This window comes from Oryx dammah, unplaced genomic scaffold, assembly GCF_014754425.2.
Source record: "Oryx dammah isolate SB20612 unplaced genomic scaffold, SCBI_Odam_1.1 HiC_scaffold_8, whole genome shotgun sequence".
Lineage (NCBI taxonomy): Eukaryota > Metazoa > Chordata > Mammalia > Artiodactyla > Bovidae > Oryx > Oryx dammah.
The window spans coordinates 25,977,893-25,994,966 of record NW_024070192.1 but is presented as its reverse complement, the minus strand read 5'-3'; the positions used below and the strand labels follow the sequence as shown (position 1 = coordinate 25,994,966).

The 17,074-nt window shown below is 55.1% G+C and overlaps 1 protein-coding gene across 3 annotated transcripts; it reads right to left on the bottom strand.

Moving 5' to 3' along the window:
• Positions 1–425: 425 nt before the first annotated feature.
• XYLT2 (xylosyltransferase 2) lies at positions 426–16,418 on the bottom strand. 3 transcript variants are annotated; one of them, XM_040245689.1, is made up of 11 exons: positions 14,434–16,418; positions 7,213–7,702; positions 6,762–6,937; positions 6,264–6,466; positions 5,717–5,797; positions 5,298–5,514; positions 5,036–5,212; positions 4,473–4,735; positions 3,987–4,182; positions 3,068–3,401; positions 426–1,600 (listed from the first exon to the last, which is right to left on the bottom strand). In XM_040245689.1, the coding sequence occupies exons 1-11, from the start codon at positions 14,566–14,568 to the stop codon at positions 1,278–1,280; spliced, it is 2,595 nt and encodes an 864-aa protein (XP_040101623.1). In that variant the 5' UTR covers positions 14,569–16,418; the 3' UTR covers positions 426–1,277. The 3 variants fall into 3 exon arrangements, with proteins under 3 accessions (XP_040101623.1, XP_040101625.1, XP_040101626.1); XM_040245691.1 differs by having other exon boundaries at positions 3,987–4,121; positions 4,473–4,523; XM_040245692.1 differs by lacking the exon at positions 3,987–4,182 and having other exon boundaries at positions 4,473–4,523.
• Positions 16,419–17,074: the final 656 nt, after the last annotated feature.

The following is a 17,074-nucleotide window of genomic DNA, read 5'->3' as shown; positions in this document are numbered from 1 at the left end:
CTGGCTGCCTCTGTTCTTGAGGTTGCCCATGCATAACTCTGAGCTAGGCAGGAAACAGAGCAAAGGCTTCTGGGATGGGCCCTGGTGATGCCAAAGACGGAGAAGTCAGCCTCTGCCTCGGCCTGGCAGCAAGGGAGGAAGTGCTGGGTCAGGACCCTGAAGAACTCAACTGGCTCACCTGGTGGCCCACTGGGTGGCAATGAGGAAGTCTCTGAGCCTCTCTGGGCCTGTTTACCCCTCATAAAAGAGGGATCTGGATTATGGGTTCTTGTGTCCCTTCTGGCTCTTGGGTGGACTTTAAACTGTTCTCACTCTGGGGCAATTAGACCCTCCACCTTCTGCCAAAGTACCAGCCAAAACTTTTAGAAGACGGCCCAGCAGTGCTGGTTCTCTGACACCCAGGAGGAAAAACACAGAGGCTCCGCTGAGAGAGAGAGAGATATATTTTTTCTGTTGCATATTTCAGGCTTCACACTGCGCTTCAGGCACAGTGCTGCTCCAGGTTCTTCTGAGAGCCCTGGAGGAGTCTTCTTCCCATGTCGCTCATGAGGGCTCACCACTCCAGGGCAGAAGCCCAGGCCCTGCTTGCAGTTCTGGGTACCTGGGAGACTGCAATGGTCTCAGCAGGCCTGGTGCCCTGTTTTTTCCGTCATGGGGCAGGGTATGCTGGAAAGCCCTAGGGCCAGCCCCGCCCCCTCTTTTATGGTCCCCTGGCTACAAGAGGAGAGGCTGACCCATTAGAGTCCAGCTCTGCAGTGCTTCCCTGATCACCTGCTCTCTAGCTCCCAGAGCCTGCCACAGCACTTGCAGCCCCACAGAGCCTCAGCCGTGAGCACCACAGGCCAAAGCTGGGGGGTGAGGCCCTAGAGAGTGAGGCAGGCCCAGCCTTCTTCAGAGCAGCAGCAGATGGGCTTGTCTAGCCCCTGCTCCCCAGAGCCTTGGCCCACTTCCTGGGGCTGCTCTGGGCCCTATTGCACATCTTTTGTTTCCAGTTCATTCCCCACCACCCATTTTTCTTAAAAAAAAAAAAAAAAAAATTAGAGGAGAAGGTAAGGAAGCTGGAGCCCTTCTCCCCATGTTCCTGCTAACATCTGGTCCCCAGCAGAGCCATTTCAGTGGTAAATACTATGCGCACCTTCCCTGCCATCTGTGGGTTCTTGATGGCTGACATGGGTGTACAGCCTGGGCCTCTGGTTCTTGCCTGTGAGGGAGACAGCCCTCCGTCATCTGTAAGGTGCAATTTCCCGGGTCTTCCGTAGGCGCTGGCTGGCACCCTGCTACCTGAGTCGCCCATCTGCTTTGACAGGCCCCAGCTCCGATTTGGGGTCCGGGGACAGAGAGCTCCAGCTGGTCAGTCTGCAGAGCTCCAGGGAGGGACAGGCGGAGGGGCCCATGGCACACACTCCGGCCACAGACCAGAAGCTGCTTAGTTCCCCATCTGTCCAGGCCTCCAGCGCCGGGCCCGTGAGCTCTGCATGTAGTCGGGCAGCCTCCTCCGCGGGCTCTGGCTGAGGCAGGTTCAGGATGCCACTCAGGCCCTGGAAACTCTGTTCCATATACTCGTTGTGGGGTGGCCCAGCGTGCAGCCAGCTGGCATCATCTGGAGGTGCAGAGCAGGAGTAAGCATGCCCCACCCAACAATCTCACGAAGGCCAGACCCTGGGAATCAGGTCTGGGCACCCCAGTCAGTCCTGTCCCAACTCTACCACTGAGTCCCATCTTGCTGAGTGACTAGGCTAATCCACAGAACTTTCCGTGCTTGTAAAACTTAGTTTTATAAAATCAAGACAGTAATCCCTTAATTCCTAACTTGAGGATTAAATAAAACAGTGGGTTCAAGGTACTTTAGGAAGTAGGGTTACTTTCTGATAATGGTCTGGTGTGTGTCGCCCATGCCCCTTTCCAACCCCCTCCAGTGGTCTCCAGAGCACTCAAGAAGCCTAGTACTCAGGCCTTCAGGCTGCGGGCCCTGCTTACTCTGCCGGCCTTCCTTCCCCCCTCCTTTGGCATCCGACTCCCCTCCATCCTCTGTTCTACTCATGCACCAGACACCTGCTAACTATGTTCCCTCAGTTTAGGATATCCTTCACTGTCTATAAAAATCAGCTCCTCCAAGACTCAGCTCCAATAGCACTTGCTGTCTAGCTTGCCTCCGCCACCCCACCCTTTGTCTCTTCCATCAGACTGTGAGTCCTGGGAGAGCAGGGGTGCCTGTTCTGATCTGCCACTGCCCCACCCGGGACCCAGTCCTCTTCTGGGTTACCTCTGCTCTGACCCACCTTCTCAGTGATGGGACATGGCTGGAGGAAGAAAACATCTACCTACTTACTGAACACCTACTGTATACCAGCCTCTTTTACCCAGATATTCACCACAATAGCCCCCAGAAGGCAGTCACTTGTATTGGGCCCCCTGCAGGAACCTACAGCCTACGCCTAGTTTAGAGTCTGTCTCCCAGCCTCAGCTATGTGACCTTCTCCACCTGGCTACCAATAGACTGGGAAGATGACCAACATCAGATCTGCTGTCCTAAGAATGTGGAACTTGTAGATTGAGGGGCCCTGGTCAGTCTCCATTGCACTGAGAGGCCATGTATTGAGAAGCCTGAGGCTGATACAGAGAGCACAGCATGAGGGACAGGGTGGCCCCAGAGACAGAAAGCACGTCTGAGTCCCAGTGGGACCTGAGTCATTTCCTGAGTTCTGTGGGGGAGAGGCCCACATTTTTACAATAATTTCCCCCTTTCCCCTGGAGCAATCTGAGTGGATCTATGTTCCATGTACCCAGGAGGTCTCGAACAATTGTATTTCTCTTACTTTACATGTAATAAGACTGAGGCTCAGGAAGGCCAAGTAATTTGCCAAGAATAAAAGCCCAATTAAAGTGTCAGAGCTGTGTTCTAAAGCCAGGTCTGCCTGCCTGGGAAGTGTGATACCAGAGTGCAGGCTCTGGGATGGTCAAAGCCACAATCTGCTACCTTCCGCTACTCTGATGGTTAGCTTCTTGGGATCACCTGTCTGCATATCCTGCCTGACTCCTGGGTATCATTTGGGAACTAGATACTTACCTTTCCTGAGAGGTAGTTTGCGGTTGAAGGTCAAGGGCAGCACGAGGAAGCGGGTCTCACCCATAGGTTCCCAGAACTGAAGCAGTCGAACAGTCCAGGCCCCTGGCCGCAGGGGCCGGCTCAGTGGGGGTTTGTACTGCGTGACCTCTGTTTCCGCGTCTACCACGATGTCATAAGATGTGGCCACCACATAGGTGGGGTCGATCCACACCACGGTGACTGTGAGGTTGGGGCCCCGGGCCCAGCGCTGCATGGCCACAGGCTCATCCAGCGGTCCCAGCAAACCCCCAAAGTTCCGGAAAAGACGCTCTTTGGGGTCCCACTCGGTGCCGACCTGTAGGGAAGGAGGCAGCTGGGGAGGCGCCGAAGGAAAGTCCTCCTCTCTACCTGCTGCCCCTCTAACTCCTGTGGGACTTCAGGCCAGTCACTGTCTCTTTGTGGTCCTTGGTCTCCCCCTCTGCAAAATTATGGGCTCAGACCTTTAACATCTCTATAAGCTCTGAGATTCATTCTAGGCTCCTGTTCTGACCTGCTCTGAAGTGTTGGGGGCAGTAAGGCAGAAATGAGATTCGAAGTCCTGCCCAGAGACCATCCCCACATGAAGCAAAGGCCTCCAAGAAAGAGACCAAAGAGACACTCAAAAGCCTAATCTTCTGGCCCGACTGGAATGTCCAACTCCTTACAGAAGCAAATCCCTGAGTGTAGAATACAGGCTTGCGTTGTAGTGGAACCACGGTCCCCTCCCCGCTGACTGCATGTCCTCTGTGCATCCCAAGGCTGCCATCACTGGGAAAGAAGACCCAGGAATGCAGTCCTGAAAGGCACCCAATCCTCAGCCCTCCCTTAGTGTCTGTCCCTCTCCCCACTGCCCTGAGTCTTGCTGGGGAACAGGAGAAGGCAAGGGGAGGACCTGTCCCACCTCCAAACTCTGGAGCCGGCTGGCCTGGTCACTGTGCCCCAACAGCTTCAGCGACCCCTGGGGCATCAGCCACATCTCAAGCGTCTCTGCTGGCCCCTGGGCTGAGGACTGCACCGCCTGCGTCACCAAGTAGCCCTGGAAATGGTCGTCATAGAAATACAGGTGCACGCTGGACGGCAAGCCCCTGGGCTCAAACCTAAGAAGGTTCCAGCAGGGAGAAAGGGAGATGCCATCAGCACACCCGACTTGGCCTGGAGTCCCAGGAAGGGGGCTCTCGGGGAGTCCCATCCCCAGGTGCTTTCTTTGCCCAGATCTCACACCCACAGATCCTATGTGCCTGGCTTTTGCCATCTTCGTTTTATTTGCATTTTTTCCCTGCCTCAGGCCGGGGGCTCCCTGGGAGAGGAGGGGCTGTCTCTTTCTGATTGTCCTCCTTATAGGGCATTACATCCTGAGAGTCTGCAAAATGTCAAAAGGAGGTCTCACCTGCAGAGTGGGTTGGCCAGGGGGGACGCAGCAGTGGTGATGTGGCGCAGGCTGAGGCGGGCAAAAGCGGTGTAAGCAGTGAGCATGACATCGCTGAGCCCACTGGGGCCGTCAGCCACGTCATAGGTGTTCTCCCAGTAGGCCTTGAGGGCCGGGGTGCCGGGGGGGTAGCTGCCATATAGGTGGAAGTCCAGGATTTCCAGTACCTCCTGGTTCACAGTGGACTCAAACTTGCGGGCGAAGAAGGTGGGTCTGGAGACTTGCTGGAGTGGGAGAGGCAAGGAGGGTGAAGGGGTCTGGAGGTCCCAGAGAGCACAGCAGGGGAGGTGCCTTTTCCCAGCACTGCCTAGAGATCAGCTGCTGAGGGTTTTTCCTGCTGCTAGTCTAGCCCCTGCCCCCAGGGGCTGCTCCCGGTGAGGGTCCCCCAGATCCTCTGGTCGGACCACCCAGGATTGTTTCTGACCCTAGAAAGCACCCAGCAAAAAGCTGGGGCGAGGTTCTATCAAGGGTCTGGATAGTGAGGCTCTATCAAGGGCCAGAGACTGGGAGTCCCGGGGAAGCACCTGCAGCCGTAGGAAGTCCTGCGGCTTGAAGTCGTTGGGGGAGCAGCCGCACCAGTCCACGATGTGCTTGTACTGGCACTTGCAGCCCAGCTTGCGGTTCCAGTTGGTGACCCGCAGGTTGTTGTCCACGAGGCTCTCGCAGGCTGGGCTGTTCTCCAGCACCGTGTGAAAGAAGGACTGCGGGTGGCAGGGCAGGGTGGAGGGTGAGCCATCGAACCCACCGCTTGCCCTCCCCCGCCTGGGGGCGGGCCCAGTCACCCACCTCGGCTGGGAGCAGCGTGTATGTGTAGAACTGACGTAGCTGGGCCACAAGCGGGTCGTCTGTGTACACCACATACTCCACAAAGCTGCGAGTTAGCACGAACCAGTCCGAGCCGCCGTCCACCACAATACCTGCTGGGATCTGCCGCTCGCCCAGACGCCACATGTGCGAATCACACTCATGGAAGAGCCGGTCCAGGCCCTGTTTCTTGATGAACCTGTGGGAGGCACATGGGCCTGTGGCTGAGGCTCTTGCAGGGTGGAATCCAGGCTCTCATCTTCCCAGGAATCAGCACTGCACTCCTCAATCTGTGATTGGTTTGGAGGTTTTGCAAGCCAGAGCTGAGGCCACCAAGCCCCTCTGTGTATAGGGCTTGTGGCGAGACCTCAGGACCAGGGCATCCTCCACCATCCCCTTACCTGGAGTTGTCCCGGCCATGAGACTTGAGGAAATTCTTGTCCCGGTTCTTGGACAGGAAAGCCACCAGCTCCTCATTGGTCCTAGAGAGAAAATGGCATGTGCGTAGCGTGTGTGAGAGTGCTCAGTCACCAGCCCAGAGCAGACACCCCTCCAGCACTCTTTATCTTTACTCCTTGGCCCCTTCTTTTCTTACTGAGAGCCATTCTGGCCAACTGACCTACTCCAGGTTGGTGCTCTGGGGTGGTGAGTGTCTGAGGTCCCTGAGAAAGACCACCCCATCCTCCTTCCACCCCTTCCTGTCTGACCCAAGATCCTGGTTTAGACTTCTGGCTTCTTCTCCTCCCCATCTGTTGTCCCTTGCAACCCTCATATCATCTTTCAACAACAAATCCTCTAAAACATTGCTGGGGCCAAGGAATCATGTTTGAGGTGGGCAGATCCCAGAATGAGGCTTTGGGGAGGGAAGAAGTCCATCGGGACCCTGGAACCCCGAGTCCTAGAGGAGGCCCACCTCCCATCTGCAGGGCTCAGAGCAGTACCCCACACCTTGTCGGGTAGTCAGTGGCACTGAGGTTGATGAAGAAGTCCCAGGCCCAGCCGGGCACCTCCAGCAGGTCCTGCATGCTCCGCAGATACATCCTCAGCAGGCTGGCCCCGCCCCAGATGGTGACCATGCGCCAGGGCGTTACCCGCACGTTTTCATACTGCCGGGCCAGCTCCACTACCTCTCGGTGCAGGTAGTTGGAGCGCTGTGGGAGGTGGGGTGGTGGTGGTGGAAACTCAGCAGTGGAAGATGAACCCCCAGCATTCCAACCTCCCAACCCGGCCCCACCCCAGGGTGGAGTGCAAGCGACATGAAACGGACAGAGCACGGGCTAGGGCTCCAGCTCTGAAGCAGCCAGTCACCTGGTGCCGGCTGCTCCCCCATTCCCTGCTCTCCTTATCTCTGGGCCACTGAGCAAGTCAGAAATACTGTCTGTCCATGACGATCTGGTCTCTGCCCTCCCCACTCAGACACCCTGTCTCCCTGGCCGTAGCAGGTACCTCGTCCACATGGACATAGAAGAAGTGCTGCTTGTGATACACAGCCTTGAGAAGACGCTTCAGCTGGCGGATGGCACGGCCATGAACCACCAGCATGTAGGCAATTCGTACTGGGGGGCCATCCATGGGCTGCTGGGCCCGGACCTCGTCCCACGGGATGCCAGGGCTCATCTTTCCTGAGAGTAGAGAACAGGGGCATCGGTAAGGTCCCGCCCCAGGTCACAGGGTGGAGGCAAGATGGGCAGAGGGAGCTGCCTGCCGTCCAAAGGAGGAACCCCAGACGTAGAGCCAGATGCTCCCGGGCCCCAGGCCCACCTCTGCCACTTAGTGCCCTCATCACCAACTTGGGCAGTGAGCTGTGCCCTTCCGGGCTTTCACCCCTGAGAAATGGGGGCGGGATCCCTGCCCTCCCTCCTGGGCCACCATCTCTCTGCCTATGCTTGTCTCTTACCAGCCCGCTGGCAGTGCCGGGGCACAGCCTTGGGCATGAGGCTCCCGGCCTGGTGCAGGCACACCACGTTGGCGATCTCCTGCTGGCACTGCTTGGAGCTGGCCCGGGCCAGTGCGGATAGAGCATCCTTGCCAACGATCTCACACTTGGGCGTGAAGCTGTTGTCTGTGGGCTGGGGGGCGCCCTCCACACTCCCTGTGTCTCCATGTGGGAAGCCAGCCGCCCCAACCAGCGCCTCCTCAGCTGCCGCCCCGCTCAGGTTCTGGCGGCCTGGGGCCTCTGGGGGTGGGCCGGGGGGGATCCGCCGGCCGGTTCTGTGCCGGCTAGTTACTGCCCGTACCACCTTGGCCACGGGCACACCGGGGCTCTCAGCGCGGCCCCGCCAGCGCCCATGCCTTCTGCCTGCGCTGCCCCGCCGCCCAGCTGAACTGTCTGTGTCCTTGGAGCCTTCACTAGGGTCAAGCGGCCGTGGCTTCTTCTGCCTTCCTTTCTGCAAAAGATAGGCAAACACAAGTCACTAGGACAGTCAATCTCCTCCTGCTCCTGCTCCTTCAGCTTCTTGCTGGCTCAGGCCTAGAAGCCCCTGCCACCCTTTATCTAGAAAAGTTCTGTTCGCCTGAGCACTCTGCACTTCTGCTGGGAGGTCTCTTTGACCAGCCAGCGGAGGAAATGTCACCCTCCCCCAAGGCACCATCGCATCCACATCCCCTCCATCACACATATCACAGGGCACTGAGCCTCCTCTGGATTCAGATACCACTTTCTTTTTCCACAAATAGGAAGATGAATAAGAGAGACATGCAGAGACCCGACAGACAAGTGCCCATCCAGCACTCCCCCCCAGGCTTCACTGGGACAAGATGATGCTCTTCAGAAGGAAAAAGCATTCTGCCATCTACAGGATTTCCACATGGGAGTGCTGAAGCTGCAACAGAGCAAAGGGGTCTTGCCTGGTGGAGAGGACAGAGGTGAAATCGGAGACCTCATTGCTGGTTGGGTTCTCTGGGAAGCAGAGACTAATAGTCAGAGTGCAGGAGACTCCCTAGGGGGTCACACTCTGGATGACGAGGTAGCAGGAGCAGGCAGCTGCACGGAAAGCCTTCAGATGGCCAAGCTGGCCTGACATCTGGGCAGAGGGGGAAGGAAGAGCTTCAGACAACAGCTTGGCTTGGAGAGGGCCTTGACCAGCTAGTGGGAAGCTCCAGGGCAAAGACGGCCTAGAGACGGGGGCCCTGGTACTACTGTTGGGAGTGGCCAAGGAGGTGTCTGGCCATGGCTGGAAGGCTGAGGCAGGGCGTGAAGGCACCTGCAGCTACAGGCTGGCGACTCATCGATCCTTGTGGCAGGGTGGCTCTTGAAGGGAAAACGGAGATAAGGGAAAGCCTCCACCCCTGCTTCCCGGCTCCTGCAGCCTCTTCTCAAACCTAGGAACCTCCCTAATGATTTGGCCACACTTGAAAGTGTGCATAGCCACACTCGTTCAGCTTTCCCTGCCCTTCTTTTGTGATCCCCCTGCTTCTCTGCCTGACCAAATTCCATCCATCCTTCAAGATCTAGCGGAGTCTCCATGTGTGAGGCCGTCCCATTTGCCTCAGGGTGGGACGTTCTTCTAGCTGACCAACTCTTTAGGAAGAGGCTGTCGTGTCAGCTCCATCTCCCCAGTGCCCAGTGGATTGGCTGGCAAGTAGGGTGTCTGGCTGGTGTCTGCTGGATGAGGCACAGGCTGGGCGGAGGAGTGAGGGGCTCCATATGACCGCTCTGGAGTCACCAGGGCATCGCACTCAGTTCTGTCACTCCCCACAGCTACCTACTCTCTCTGAGCAGGTTCCCTCAACTATCAAATACAGGAGGGAAGAGTGTCCAAGAGATGGAGCCTGGGATACTGCAACTAGAAAGAGCTGTCCCCCCTCTTTCTCACCACTCGCTGTGTGAGTCCTCTTCTGGCCTGGCCTTCCAGCAGCAAGACTCACTGGACCACAGCCTCTGAAGCAGCCTCCCCAGAATGCACCCCTGGTGTTCCCCCTGGTGTGGCCTCTGCCTTATCAGTCTTCTTGGCTGACCCTGCCTTATCTCCCAAGGCCACTGTGGGGCCTTTCCCTGTCTGGGCTTTCCAGGTGACCTCACTCAGTCCCAAATTTCCCTCGGTGGCCTAGAGGGGCTCCCTTGAACTTTCAGTTGTCTAACTGCCAGCCTGCTTGATGCCTCTCTTGGGAGTCTGATAGACCTCTCAAGCCACAAATCCAAAAGTGAGCTCCTGATCTCCCCTCAGTCGGCTCCTTCTTCAGTTAATGACCAGTTAGCTGGTTCAGTTAAGGGCCAGTCCACCCTTCAAGTTGCTCAGGCCAAAAACACTGGGGCATCCCTTGGACTCTTGTTTCCCTCATACTCCATCATCAGTACACATGTTGGGGCTCCCTTCAAAGTACATCCAGAATTTGGTCACTTCTCACTGCTTCCATCATTACCATCCCTGCCTGGAAGCCCTGTTCTTACTCTGGTTTCCTATAGTCCATTCTCAGTAGCCAGTGTTCCCTTTAAAATGAGTCCCATCTCCCTACTCCTCTGCTTGAAGCCACCTATGGCTCCTGCTCTGAGGACAAAGCCCAAAGCCCTTACATGAACCTACAAAGGCACTGTGAGCTGTGTCTGGCAGACCCCCTCCCTTCTCTGACCTTATCTCCTACTAACCTCTCATGTGTACACTCCTCCAGTCTTAAAGTAATGGCTTTCTCAGTGCCCCTCCCTCCCACCTGGCATTCACTGTCCCCTGTACCTAGAATGTTCTCCCCCTGATGTCCCAACATCCCCTGCCTCCAGTTCCTTGCTCAGGTGGCATCTTCTCAAGTAGGCCACCTTGGCCACTGTGGCCGCCAAGGCCAAACTCCAGCTCCCCCTTATCTTCCACTGTGTTTCTCCCACAGCACTTATATACGTGTATAATGTATGTATAATTATATAATGTATATACACATTATATATATAATGTACATACAGTGTATAATATATATAATGTAATATGTATAAATGTATTTTTAAAATATTTATTTATTTGGCCACACCGGGTCTTAGTTGTGGCATGCGGGATCTTTCGTTGCGGCACAGAATTCTTAGTTGCAGCACCTGGGATCTAGTTCCCTGACCAGGGATCAAACCCCGGGCCCCCTGCATTGGAAGTCTTAGCCACTGGACCACCAGAGAAGTCCCTGTATAAATGTATTTATATTGTGCTATTCTATGTCTCTCCCCTTACAAGAATGCAATGTCCATGAGGATAGAGCTTTTTGTTGTTTTGTTCACTGATGTATTCCTAGAGCCCAGAAGAATGTCTGGCAATGGAAGACTCTCTCTCTCTCTCTCTCTCTCTCTATATATATATATATATATATATATATAAATAAATTTTTGGCCATGCCACACACACAGCTTGCAGGATCCTAGTTCTCGGACCAGGGATTGAACCCATGCCCTTGGCAGTGAAAGTGCAGAGTCCTAAGCACTGGACCACCAAGGAATTCCCTCAGTAAATATTTGTTGAATGAATGAATGAAAAGCTCTTGGCACAGGCTCGGCGTTCAGTAAAGGCTGTCATCCTTACTAATATTAATGAAAGGGGACTAGGAAGCAGTCAAATGTGAAGTCAGGAGAGAAGCCAAGGCCTTCAGATACTTTGGACCACTGGGTCGAGTTTTCCCTGTCCCTCCCCTCCCTAGAACCACTGTCTCCTCCTCTGTCAGAGCATGGCAGATGCCTTAGGGCCAGAGCCCCAGCCCTATACCCTGGCACCCCAGCCTTCTGTGCCAGGCATCCAGCCAGCCCTCTGGTCTCTTGGGAGGTGCCCAGTGAGAACTGGGGATGTCTGTCTCCATCTGAGAAGAGATACCTGCAAGAGGGAAGGCAGAGTGGGGAGGAGGCAACAGGCTCTATTCTGTACCCATGTTGGGGAGGGCACCCTGCAATGGGAAGCCCCTAGGAAAGGTGGCTGCCAGTCCCACTGAACTGAGTGTATGTAAACTGGTGATGTCAGACCTGGACACACACTGGGCAGGGAAAGATTCTCAAGTTGAGGTGGGTGGAGATGGCAAAGGAGCTGTGGGTTCTCAAGATGGAAGCCAGTATCAGTGAGTGAGGAAGCTGGTCAGGAGGGCAGGGCTTGGGGCACAGGGCCAGGCTCGCTGTGGTGGGGGAAGGATGTGGGAGGAGAGGGCACGTTGGTGTCCTGCACTGCAGCAGGAGCTGGCTGACCCTGAGAAGGACAATCCCAGAGGGGGCTGGGGGACCAGAAGGCAGCAGTGAGGAACTGCGGGGAGCCCCTGGTAGGCAGGCAGCCAGCCCCTTCCCATTGCCTCATCCCAAGGATGTTTACATGTGCAGCAGCAGGGCCTCATACTTGCACCCCTACAGGAGTTGCCCAAAGTTGCCCCAAAGTCAGAGTTCCCTCTAATTACTGAGGACGGGGACTGGCCCTCTGACATCTGCCTGGATGCATTCTGGCCTCCGAGGCCCCCTCTCTTCACTGAGGAGGAATTCAAAGTCCTTTCCTGGCTCTGTAGCTTCTCCTTAGAATCCTTCTTTGGGTCCCAGAGACAGAGAACACAGCAATGCTGATCCACCACTTTTGGACTTCTCAGACTGTGCTTAAAGTAAGTGGTGAGACAATGTTTGTGAAAGCTTGGAAAACCATAAAATGGCTCTTTGGATGTTAATGGTCATCTCTGGTCTCCAACCCAGCCCTCACACAAGGCCAGAGTGTGCATCTTAAGTGCATGTCTCATTTCTTCCTTGCTTAGACCCCTTTGGTTTCAGTGCTCTCCCACTGCACTTAGAATAAAACCCCAGCCCCTCACTGCAGGCTGCAGGATGTGCCCTGGACTAACTTCTTCCAGGGATCCCACCACACCCTCCTTCCCATTTCTTGAAAGGAGCCAGCTAAGCCCATTCTCCCCAGGGCCTTCTGCCTGAACTCTGCCTACTGCTTCCCTAGGCTGACTTTCAGCTCATAGGCCACTTCCTGCAGAAGCCGTCCCCAACCACCTATCTAAATTAGCCCTCTTGTTATTGAGTTTCCTTTTCACTGTCAGTCTCTCCCTGCAGACTGTCTGCCCACAAGGGCCGTGGCCTCATCATCTATTTTATTTATTTCTGTATCCCCAGTATTAGCACAGTGTCTAGTATGAAGTAGGACTTAATATTTGTTGAATGAATGAATGAATGAGTCCTTATTACCACTGTGCAGTAGTGAAATAATAATAAGATATTTACTGATGGTTTAGCATGTGCCAGCAACTCCTGCAAAAACTTCACAGGCATTACCAATGAGAGAGGTGATATTATTGCTCCCATCCTGGGGTGAGGGGCAGATACCATCGAGGACGCATGCGAAAGAGGTTAGGTGATTAGACAGTGGTCACACTATTCACCAGGAGCAGGGCTGGAATAGGACAGAGGATGGTGAGGTGGGGTGGTCCAACTCAGCACCCACATTCCTAAATACTTATTATGCTGCCTGGCTGCCCTGAGGTGGCTGCTGAAGGGCTCCAAGCACTAATGGCTGCTTGGACTGCACAACCTTTAGGTTATCAAGGATCTTTTTTCCATTCTGGTCCAGGGATTCCCCTATCTGGTTCTGCTAGGAAGCTGGAGGAGGAGATGAGGAGGCAGGATCCCAAGCACTGCACCAGTTCTCCACCCCAGGCTGGAGGCAGGGCAGCAGAGACCTTGAGGCCTGAACAATCTCTCAGCCCTTCCAGAGATTCACATAGCCATGTAGCAGAGGGTCTGAGAAGCCCTGGGTGCTTTGCCATGCCCCTCCCCAAAGTGGTCACCAGCCCCTACTCACATATATTCCAGGGTCAGAAGGCTCCTTAACTCCTTGTCACCCCATTCCATGTTAGAATGTCTCATGTGCCCCCAAAATCATCTCTTCACCTTCCTGCTACTTACTGGACCACAGAGAACAAGCTCACTCCCTTCAGATGTCACAGTCAGCCTCCCCTGACCCCTAACCTCAGCTCCTTTTGGAGTTACGATCTCATGTGACTCTGTCCCAGCTCCCCTCGCCATCTAGTCTGTTGGTTCTCCCCCCAAAAGGCAAAAGCAGCGATTCTCCCAGTTTCCACACTAGGCCTTCCATACTGCCCAGATGGAGGAAGGAAAAATGGGTATCAGGGTTCCCTTGGCCTTCACCCTGCCAGGAGGAGAGGCCTAAGAGGATGGGGCAAGCAGAACAGAGAGTCTGACTCAGAGTCCAGCAAAACCCAGGGGTGGGGGCGGGGAAGCCCTGTCCTCTGGTCCACAGCTTAGCGTCAGGGTTTGACTTATCCTCTTCAACCTTCCAGGATGGTCTCAGACCCCACTGGACGCTCCTGATCACACTGGGGGAGACACGTCTAATCCTCCAGGGAAAACCACATCAGCCAAGAGACTCTCAGAACGAGGGCCTGGGGACTAAGAAGGATAGCAGCTGGCCCTGCTCCACGGCCTGGGGCTCTGCTAAACTAGCTGCTGCTGTCCCCATTCTCTTACGGTCAGAGAGGGCCAGTCCCCAGTTCCCTAATGTCCTGAGGCCAATTCACCAGCTCAATTCCCCTGCCATCCTGTCCAGAAGACCCATGCAGGTGGTTCAGACCCCTGGTTGAAGAAGCCACGCCTCAGGGGCACTCCAGTTTTCTCCCTCGGGGTCTCCCTCCCTCTCCTCAGTTGCCAGACTGAGTTCCACCCCCAGACTCCACTTCTTAACTGGCCAGTGCCCCTCTGAGGGGCGGGTCGGCGCGATTGCCCGGGGTCCCTAGGCCCCATTCCTCTGCCTACGGCGCGCACACCCCCCACCCCCTCCCAACTTCAGAAAGTTTGGCCTGGGGCTCCCCACCTCCAAGCCGGCTCGGGCCCAGCCGCGCCTCTTGGCCCGGCTCCCCGCCACCTGCGCCTGACCTTCACTGCTCGCGGAGCTGGAGACCACCCCACCAAGACCCGCTCCTCCCGGCCGGGGCCCCTGCCAGCCCGCGGCCCGTCCTCCGGGTCACGCACCGCCCCCGCGCGCGGGCCCCCGGCCCGCCTGGGAAACGGGCGCCAGGGGTCCGAGGCCCCGAGACAGGCGGCCGCCCGTGCGCAACACGCAAGCCGCCCGTGCCCCACTTCCCCGGCGGGGGCCATCCGTTTCCCCGCCAGGACCCCGCGCGTCCCCGCGCCCGGCCTGCCCGCCTGCCCGCCCGGCCGTCGGAGCACCTCGCCCGGCTCGTCGTCCTCCAGGACGCTGAAGCTCCACACCACTAGGCCCTGCAGCAGCAGGATGGCCAGCGCCGTGGCGATCGCGAGCTTGTAGCGCCGCACCAGCTTCTGCACCCGCGCGCTCGCCACCATCTTCCTGCCCCGGACGCAGGGCGCGCGCCCAGCCCTGCAACCCGGCCGCGGGCGCGTGCACGGGCGCGGGCAGAACCGGCTTCTCCCCGAGGGAGGCGGGCCTGGCGCGCGCCGGGGCGGGGCCGGGGGCGGGGCCTGCAGGCCCGAAACGCCGCGCCCCGTGGGCCAGGGGCGGAGCCTGGGCCCGCAGAGCTAGCTGTCCCACGGGCCGCCGGCCTCTCGCGCGGTGGTTCCTCGCCTGTCTTGGTCAGTGCCCCAGCTCTTGCGTGCTCTCACCTCCTTCCGAACGGCAAGCCCATGGAACCAGAGTGCAGAGAAGTCTGTGGCCTCACCTCTCTGACTCGCCGCCTGGTGTGGGGTGTGGGGTGAAGGTGGGGTGGAGGAACTCAGCTTCGCCGAGACCAACTCCCTCTCGGCCCTCGTGCACGCAGAGAATGCTAGAGCGCCCAGAAACGCCGCGTTGGGAGCGATTGTGTAAATGCCACAGCCCTTGCTTAAAAACCTTGGAAGCTGCACCTACGGGGCAAAGTCTAACTCCTTTGGCATCTGAGGCCCTTCACGAAGCCTCGTTTCCTCTCTCCTCTCCCTCTTATCCTCAGCATCCTCAGACTTCTACTTGAGTCGTGGTTATTGAATTCTAGGGTGTGTCAGAATCATCCGCAGTATTTGATAAAATAGATAAGATAGATTGCTGGTCCCGCTCCCAGAGTTTCAGAATTTTCAACAAGTTCCCAGATGATGCTGAGCTGCTAGTCTGGGAGCACACCTGGAGAACCACTAGACCTTTGCACGTGCTGTTCCCGCGTGCTCGGCCCTAGCAGCCGCTCCTCTACTTCACTTCCCCTTCTCATCCGTGGCATCCTCCCAAGTGCTTCCCCGGCACAGGACAGTCCAACACTGCCCACATACCTGGTTGTAATTTCTCTGGAATCATGGCCTCTTTTTTGAATCCTTAGCTCGGCGATGGACACCCAGCAATGCTCAATGAATATTGTGAAAGAAAGAGCAAATGAAGCCCTACTTCCTGTTTCATCAGCTGATCTTAACATTTTTGGAAAGCCTGGCGTGTTCAAGCAGGGCATAGAAAAGGCCTGAACCCCTGCAGCGCTCCCCTAAACGTGCAGGTCCACTGAGAGAGGGAAGGGGATAAGAAGCAGGGCATGCCCAGCATAACCAGGTTCGTGCCAGGTGGTGAAGCCAAGTTCCCTGAGAAAGAAATGATCAAAAGAGCAAAGCGAAGGTTGACGATTTATAATGAAGATTTTAAGAATCACTACACAGAGGTCTGGAAAAAGAGATGCTTAAAAGAAAAAAAAAGCTTGAAGGCAATGATAAAAGGGTTTGGAAGTTGCCAGGAGATAAGCTTGGTGAGGAAATTCTGAATACAGGAGATGTAGTTATTTGATGGCACTTGCAGCAAGTAAAACCTTCTTTAATTATCTCCTGCCCCTTTGGTATTTGTAATTGTTGTACTCCTCACCATTAGTTAAGTGGGAGAATTGTAAACAATGTTTCAGATGACAGGCTACTTAAGAGAAACTACCCTTCAAGATTTTGGAAAACATCAGTTGGCATACCAGCAATTGATACGTTAATTAGATATAGATCTGTGTGCTCATTCAATCAGGTCTCCCAGGGACTGTCTACCTGTCCAGAGTCCCCCTGCACCCAACAATTAAAATAACTTTATTTTCCACTGATTTTTTTTTCTTTTTTTCTTTTTATTTATTTATTTTTTTGATTTTTAAATGTATTTCTTTATTTTTGGCTGTGCTGGGTCTCCATTGCTGTACTCGGGCTTTCTCTACTTGTGGTGAGCGGGGGATATTCTTCGTTGCTGAGCGTGAGCTCTAGGGTTCTTGGGCTCAGTAGCTGTGGCTCACAGGCGTAGTTGCCCCATGGCATGCGGGATATTCCCAGACCAGGAAATGAACTCTCATCCTCTGCAGTGGCAACTGCATTCTCAACCACTAGACCACCAGGGAAGCCCTGTTTTCCACTGATTGTGCAAATGATATGTACTCATTATATAACATTTAAAACATAGAAAAAAATAAGGAAAAAAATAAAAGTCACCTGCAATCCCACTCCCTGAGACAATCGTCATTAATATTTTGGGGACGATCCTTTCCGCATCTCTTTGCATGTGTAGAATTTTCCATGAATGGCATCACATTGCACATACGGTTTTTAAATATAAAAACTTACTTTTAAGTATTTCTTTCCCCTTCCCCACTATGTTAACAGTCTGGTTTCCTTCCTACCTTCCTTCTTTCCTTTCTTCCTTCCACTTTTGTAGCAGTTCACACACATATACACAGACACGTACACACACACATGGGTTTTTTATTTGGGGGTGAGATGTGTCATTATATTTTAAAAGTTGAATCGTATTATATACACTTTGTATCTTGCTTTTCTCCCTTGATCAAAAACACATAGAAGAAATTTCCCCAGGACGGATGGGACAGGTCTAACCCATTTTTTTAACGGCTGCATAATATGC

Bases quoted from the DNA above. Each gene is read 5' to 3' on its own strand.
- XYLT2 (XM_040245689.1), bottom strand. From the start codon at position 14,568: ATGGTGGCGAGCGCGCGGGTGCAGAAGCTGGTGCGGCGCTACAAGCTC. The intron at 5,213-5,297 runs GTGGGTGACTGG...TGCCACCCGCAG, and splicing joins ACACGCTGCTCCCAGCCGAG to TCCTTCTTTCACACGGTGCT. The intron at 4,183-4,472 runs GTGAGACCTCCT...GAACCTTCTTAG, and splicing joins CTGGCCAACCCACTCTGCAG to GTTTGAGCCCAGGGGCTTGC.